Below are 7371 nucleotides of genomic sequence, written 5' to 3'. Positions count from 1 at the left end.
CGGAGGGAAGGGGTTGAGACGGGGCACCGTGGACCTGCTCCCACGCTGCCCCCCGGCCCCCCCCGGCTGGGGCTTGTTTCTGCTTTTGGCCAGGGCCAAACCCACCCCGTGGTACAACCTGGGCATGGCGGCAAGGGCACAGAGGGGTCTGGGCTGGGGGCTGCAGCATCCCCGCTGGGGATGCAGGGACCCTGCCCTGGCCAGGCCCAACTTCCCTCCAAACCCGCTGGCAGGATGCATTGATTTTATTTTCTGTTTCCATGGCAACTACCTCCTTCCCTTCCCCCTTCCAGCAGCAGGACCCGCTCCTTCACCCTCCCGCAGCACCCAGCCCCACCAGCACCCGCCCTGCACCAGGGACACGGGGGACACAGGCTGCGACCCAGCACTGTCCCCTCCTCCGGGGACTCTCCTGGGTGGCGATGCCACCAGCTCAGCACCCATGAGCAGCACCCAACCCTGCACCCCTGTGCCCACCACGGTGCCGGTGTGTGATTTTGGGGGAGCAGCGGTCAGGGCTGGAACGGGACTGGGAGCAGGGGGACACCAAACCCCATCAGCTCCTCTCTGACACCGGCGATGATTAGCAGCAGGGCCGGTGGGGACGCGGCGCTGGTTCATTAGCCAGGGTGGTAATTCCGCCCCCCCCCCCCAGCACTGCCCGCGCAGGGACGTCGAGCAGCATCTCCCGTTAGCAGAGCCGAGCTCATTAACGGCACATCCTACCCCCACACCTGCTCACCGCATCCCCGGCACCTCCTGCGCGGCGGCACCGGTGGGGAGGACACCGGCACCGCAGCAACCCGTCCACAAGCCCAGTGCCCTCACCCCTTTGGGAGGAAACACCGATTTGTGGCTTAAAAGCAGGGCTATAATAAGATAATTGTAATTATACCCTTTCACCCACCCCCTTCCAAAGGGACGCACCCGTCGGTGCCCCGCACAGCTCTTTCCCAGCGCGGAGATGCCACCGCATTGTTACTGAGCGTTAATTACCGGTTGTGCCAAATCCTGCCCTTCCCGGCCCCCCTGGCCCCCTGGCCCCCCCAGCCCCTCTGTGCAGGCAGGGGGAATAAAGGCAGAGGCGCATCCTGGAGAACAGGCAGGGCCCTGTGCCGGGCGGAGAGGTCGCGGCGCTGAATAACGCCTGTGCCGCATTCACCGGTAATCTCCAGTGTTTACACGGAAGCAGAAATCAATCGCCGCAAGTAATTAACGGCGAAGGGCACAACACCCGCTTCTTCTTCGGAAGCAGCCCCCGGTGCCAGCCGGGGTTGCTCAGCAAAACTCAACACACCGGCACCCGCCGCACAAAAGGCACCGGCACCCGTTTCCTGTGCCGCCAGCACGAGGTGGCCACGCCGGCACAGGGCCAGCATCCCCGGCGGCTCACGGGTGGGAGCTCGTGCCTGGTGGGAGCGGGGGGTCTGGATCCGTGCCGGCGCCTGGTTTGGCACCAGCCTTTCTATTAGCTCTTGGATAAAACGCAAAGGCCTCCCGCGGCGGGCGGCTGAGTGCCGGGCTGGATGGCAGCCGGGAGCCAACGCCGCCAAGCTGCTCCCGGCACAGCCCGGTGCGAAACAGCTGCAGTTACCACCCGCCTCGTTCCTCGAGAGCGAAGAGGGCGAGGAAGACGCTGAGGCCGAAGAGCTCCAGTGCTGTGTCGTCCCCCCCAGGGCGGGCAGGGCTGGGGGGGTCACTGGGGTGAACGGGGACGGTGCTGGCCGGCGCGGGCAGGAGGTGATGTGGGCAGCGGTGGCACCAATGGCGAAGCCATCCCCAACGCGCGATAAGCCGAGGGGCAATTAAGGCTCCTGCAGTTTTTGACCCAATTTCTCAGGCAAAACTCAGCAGGGGGGGGGGAGAAGGGGAGGAAGGAGGCGGAAGACGGAGCGTGTCACACGTGTGCTGGTGCGTGTCACCGCGCGTGTGTGTGCGTGCACGGACACACGCGTGTGCGCTCATCGACACGCGTGTGCAGGCGTCTGCGCAGCCCCAGCCGGGGGTTGAGCCCCCAAAGCTGCGCTGCGAGGGGGAGGTGACGGCTTTGCAGCACCGGCTGGGTTTATTTTTGCTCGTGGCTGAGCGCAGGCAGGCTCGGCGCGGCCGCCGTGAGTCACGCAGGCAGCCCAGCACCCGAGGAGGTTTGGGGGGGGCTGCAGAGCACCTCTGGGCCCTTGCCTTGCGTTGCCTCCCCCGGCACAGCGAGGGGCCAGCCAGGGCCGTGGGACCACCGTGGGGTCAAGGCTTGGCGACCTCGCTGGGCACAGGGGCACTTCTGCAAAGAGCCGGGGCCGTGGGCAAGCGCAGCGGCACCATGTGCCTGAGAGGGATAATTTTAAGCAGCTGCCCTGTTCTGCGTGGGGGGGGAGTGATTTCTCCCTGCGTGGCTGCTCTGGGCCCCCCGCGGCTCCCTCGCAGGCTGGGGGGGGGGGTGTCTCAGCCGTGCCTGGCCGGGGGGGCCCGCAGGAGAGCTGGCCCTGCCGCGCTGGCCGGGAGGCAGGAGGGAGGGCTGGGCTTTCCCCGTGCATCGAGGGGGATGCTGGAGCACGCAGGGATGTTCCGCTGCAAGGATGCTGCAGCTTGTGGGGACGCTCCAGTGGGCAGCGATGCGGGAGGGCATAGCAATGCTGCGGCGTGCAGGGGTGCGGGAGCAGGCGGGATGCGGGAGCAGGCAGGGGTGCTGGGGTGTGCAGGGATGATGGGATGTGCAGGGTGCTGGAGCAGGCGGGGGTGCGGGGCTGCGCAGGGGTGCGGGGCTGTGCAGGGGTGCGGGGCTGTGCAGGGATGCGGGATGTGCAGGGCGCAGGGCTGTGCGGGGGTGCTGGAGCAGGCGGGGTGCGGAGCTGTGCAGGGACGCGGGATGTGCAGGGTGCGGGGCTGTGCAGGGATGCGGGATGTGCAGGGTGCGGGGCTGTGCGGGGGTGCTGGAGCAGGCGGGGTGCGGGGCTGCGTAGGGGTGCGGGATGTGCAGGGTGCGGGGCTGTGCGGGGGTGAGGGGCTGTGCAGGGACGCGGGATGTGCAGAGTGCGGGGCTGTGCAGGGGTGATGGAGCAGGCGGGGTGCGGGGCTGCGTAGGGGTGCGGGATGTGCAGGGTGCGGGGCTGTGCAGGGGTGCAGGGCTGTGCAGGGCTGCTGGAGCAGGCAGGGGTGCGGGGCTGTGCAGGGATGTGGGATGTGCAGGGTGCGGGGCTGTGCGGGGGTGCTGGAGCAGGCGGAGTGCGGGGCTGCGCAGGGGTGCGGGATGTGCAGGGTGCAGGGCTGTGCGGGGGTGCTGGAGCAGGCGGGGTGCGGGGCTGCGCAGGGGTGCAGGATGTGCAGGGTGCAGGGCTGTGCAGGGGTGATGAAGCAGGCGGGGTGCGGGGCTGTGCAGGGGTGCGGGGCTGTGCAGGGATGCGGGATGTGCAGGGTGCAGGGCTGTGCGGGGGTGCTGGAGCAGGCGGGGTGCGGAGCTGTGCAGGGACGCGGGATGTGCAGGGGTGCGGGGCTGTGCAGGGGTGCAGGATGTGCAGGGTGCAGGGCTGTGCAGGGGTGATGAAGCAGGCGGGGGGCGGGGCTGTGCAGGGGTGCGGGGCTGTGCAGGGCTGCTGGAGCGGGCAGGGGTGCGGGGCCGTGCGAGGACCCCCGCACACCCCGCACTCCCTCGCTCGCTGCGGTCTCTCGCCGCCGCTGTTTCCAGCTGCGCTCCGCCAGTGCCACCTACAGAGCTGGCCCAGGAGGGCACCCCGCCACCCCCCGCCCAGGGCCCCACGGGGCCCCCCTAGAACCGGGGGTCCCCCCGTCCCCAGCGCCGTGCGGGGGCCGAGTGGGCAGCTGGGATCGGGGGGGGGGGGGGGGGGGAGCCCTTTGCGGGGGGGGTGAAGCACCGGGGGGGCGGCACCCACGAGAATGCCGGGCCGGGGGTGCAGCCAGGGGTGCCCGGGGGTGCTGTATCCCCCCCCCCCCCGCCCCCTCCCCCGGCGGGGGGCGGCAGGGGGGGGCAGGGGGCTCCCGCACGCCCGGGGCTTCGCGGAGGGAGGGCGGAGCGCTGCGGAGGGGGTGGGGGAGGGGGAAGGGGTGGGGGGAAGGGCGTTCCCGGCCGCCCGGGTCCCGGGGAAGCAGTTCCGCCGCTTCCTGCGCCGGGCGGGCGGTGAGTGCGGGGCGGCCCGAGGGGACGGGGATGGGCGCGGGGGGCGGCGGGGGCGACACTCGGGGGGGTGCCCGGTGCTGCGCGGCTGCCCCAACGCTGCTGGGTGTCCCCGGTGCTGTCCGGGGGTCCCCAATGCTGTTCAGGGTGTCCCCGATGTTGCTGGGCATCCCTAGTGCTGCCAGGTGGGTCCCCAGTGCGGCTCGGGGGTCCCCAATGCTGCTCAGGGGTCCTCAGTGCTATCCGGGGGTCCCCAATGCTGCTCAGGGGTACCTAGTGCTGTCCTGCCGTCCCCAATGCTGTTCAGGGTGTCCTCGATGTTGCTGAGCAATCCCTAGTGCTGCCCGGGGGTCCTCGTTGCTGCTCAGGGGTCCCCAATGCTGCTGGGGTGTCCCCATCACTGCCCCGGTGCCCTCAGTGCTGCTGGGTGTCTTCAGTGCTGCCCGGGGGTCCCCAATGCTGTCTGGGGGTCCTCCTTGCTGCTCAGGAGTCCCCAGTGCTGTCCTGGGGTCCCCAATGCTGCTCGGGGGTCCCCAGTGCTGCTCAGGGGTCCCCAATGCTGCTCGGGGGTCCCCATTGCTGCTCAGGGGTTCCTGGTGCTGTCCTGTGGTCCCCAATGCTGTTCAGGGTGTCCCCGATGCTGCTGGGCAATCCCTAGTGCTGCCCGGGGGTCCCAAATACTGCTCAGGGGTCCCCAGTGCTGTTGGGGTGTCCCCATCACTGCCCAGATGCCTTCAGTGCTGCTGGGTGTCTTCAGTGCTGCCCGGGGGTCCCCAGTGCTGTCCTGGGGTCCCCAATGCTGCTCGGGGTGTTCCCAGTGCTTCTCAGGGGTCCCCAGTGTTGCCAGTTGCCCCCAACGTTGCCCAGGTGTCCCCATTCCTGCTGGGTGTCCCCATTTTTGCCCCTTGCTGACCCCGTCTCCCCGCAGGCAGAGATGCCCGTGGAGCCCCTGATCTGCGCCGACACGGCCACGCGGTGAGTCCCAAACCCCGAGGGGACAGCGGGGTGCTGCGGCCACCACCCCCAGGCAGGTCCCTCCTGGGTGCCACGTGCTGTCCCCTGGCCCTGCGGGGGACTCCAGTCCCCTCGCTGACACTGTCCCCATCGTGTCCCCGGGGATGGTGGCCTGTGTCCCCGCAGGGTGAGCTCCGTGCTTAACCGGGATGCGAAGCAGTTTGGGAAGAAGCACATGTTCGACGCGAGCGAGGAGACGTGCTGGAACTCAGACCAGGTTGGGGGGCGAGGATGGGGGAAGCCGGAGGGACGGGACAGGAGCCGTGCACGGGGGAAGGGAGCTGCGCACACGGTGAACACCCCGCTCTCCCCCCACCCCCGTGACGGAGCCCCGGTGTCGTTCCTGCCTTCAGGGCACGTGCCAGTGGGTCACCCTGGATTTCCCCCGCACCGTCAGGGTCTCACAGCTCCACATCCAGTTCCAGGGGGGATTCTCCAGCCGGCTGTGCACGCTGGAAGGTGAGGAGCTGGTTTGGGGGGGGTATGGGGATCTCTCTGCCTCAGTTTACCCGCACCTGGATCCTGCAGCTGTTTGTTCCCAAAAACCCAAGAGGGGCTGAGGCCGTGGGCTGGAGCAGAGGGGTGAATAGCGAGGACCAGGGGTTCCCTGGGCTGCTTTGGGTGCAGATGGGAACTTGGTCCGTTACACAGACCACAGCGGGGAGGATTTTGGGGGCTGCCGAGGCCACGGCAGCCGTTGGAGGCTCCCCCAGCACCGGAGCCTCCGCACGGCTGCCTCCACCCTCCTCCCCAGGCTGCAGAGCAGGCGAAGAACTGGTGAAAATCTGCGACTTGTACCCCGAGGACATCCACGCCATGCAGATATCCTTTGCCGCACGGCGGGCTGGGTCAGAGGGCTTGGGGGGCGGGGGGCTCGGAGCCCCCCGTGGCTGCGGAGGGGCTGGAGGGGGCGAAGGCAGAGCTGCGAGTGAAACAACCGACCTGCGGGTGCCTGTTGGCACTTGGCTACCGCTACAGCTTCTCGGCAGAGCCGGAGCAAATCCCGATGTCACCGGCCAGCCGCAGTACGCCAGGCTGCGAGCGCCACGCGTGCCCCCTCGGTGCGGGTCGCCCACGCGTCGTGGCTTCCCCCCCCCCCCCCGGCCTATTTTTCTCCTTTACGGGCCCCGCACAGATTCCAGGTGGAGGAGACGGTGCTGGATAAGCTGAAGATCACCTTTGAGAACAGCACTGACTTCTTCGGGAGGATCGTGGTGTACCACCTCGGGGTGCTGGGGGAGAAGCTCTAGGGACAGCGGCGAGGGACAGCGTAGGGGGGGGCTGCTCCCCCACCACCCGCGTTCCCCCGTGAGGGCTCTGCTGCGTGGGTGAAACCAGGACAGCCAACCCTGCCCGTGGGGGGACATGCTGCCCCCAACTGCACCCCAAGGCGCTGAGAGGGGACCCCACAGGATGGCAGCGACAGAGGGACACTAGTGCAGAGAACCACGCGCTGGACTTCCAAGCCTTCGGTGGGACACGGCCTGTGTAACCGGCCAAATAAACGGTGTCCCTGCTCCTTCCCGGCTGCTCCCTGGGCAAGTGGCACCCCAGGACCAGGTTGGCCATGGCCATGGTGGTGCGTGGCTTGAGCAGGGGGGAGAAGTGCCACCTCCACGTGCTGTGGGCTCTGGCTGTCTCTCGCCTTTGCCAACCACCCCTGAACTTCTTGGAGCGGCTGTTTGCGGCCTCGCAGGGCTCCGGCTCGGGATCGCGGCGTGCCGGCTGTCGGCCGGGGCCGTGCCGTGTTCCTGGCTGGCAGGGTGATGCTTCCTGCTGGGTTTTGCTCCTGCCTAGGGGTATTTCCCTGGCTGGCTAAAGCGCTGCGTGCAGGGAGGGCTTGGCAAGTTGATGGGCATAAGAGGGAGCTTCCCTCTTGGAAGAGACAGCTCTGGAGAGACTACCCGGGCACTGGAGGGGGGCGTGGAGGCCTCAAGGAGGTTGGTTGGCCCAGTTCCCCTTGCAGTTCCCCAGTAGCTGGTGCTGGGATGGGGGGACTGGGGAGCTGTGACAGGCTGAGGCAACGGACAGGGCTCCACACGGCTGCTTTCGAGTTTACTTCCAAGAACGCGGTACCTCAACGCAGACACGCACGAAGCAGCCGAGCCCGGACAGGGCAGAAACGCAGCTGCCCTGAGGAGGAAGCGTCGCCGGTTGCGAGGCGCTGTGGCCGTGCCACCCTCCGGGAGAGGCACAGATCCGCCGAGGGCAGGCAGTTCCTGGCTTCCTCC

General features: G+C 68.5%; 1 protein-coding gene across 1 annotated transcript; it reads left to right on the top strand.

Moving 5' to 3' along the window:
- The first annotated feature begins 5060 nt into the window (after positions 1-5060).
- Positions 5061-6390, top strand: NR2C2AP (nuclear receptor 2C2 associated protein). Its single transcript, XM_086477649.1, has 5 exons — positions 5061-5101; positions 5267-5357; positions 5494-5599; positions 5895-5962; positions 6274-6390. Exons 1-5 carry the CDS (start codon positions 5061-5063, stop codon positions 6388-6390), a joined length of 423 nt encoding a protein of 140 aa, XP_086333775.1.
- The last annotated feature ends 981 nt before the right edge of the window (positions 6391-7371 follow it).

Source organism: Leptosomus discolor, chromosome 24 (genome assembly GCF_034619465.1).
Source record: "Leptosomus discolor isolate bLepDis1 chromosome 24, bLepDis1.hap2, whole genome shotgun sequence".
NCBI classification, from domain to species: Eukaryota; Metazoa; Chordata; class Aves; order Leptosomiformes; family Leptosomidae; genus Leptosomus; species Leptosomus discolor.
The sequence above is the reverse complement of the archived record's forward strand: the minus strand, read 5'-3'. Positions and strand labels throughout refer to the sequence as shown.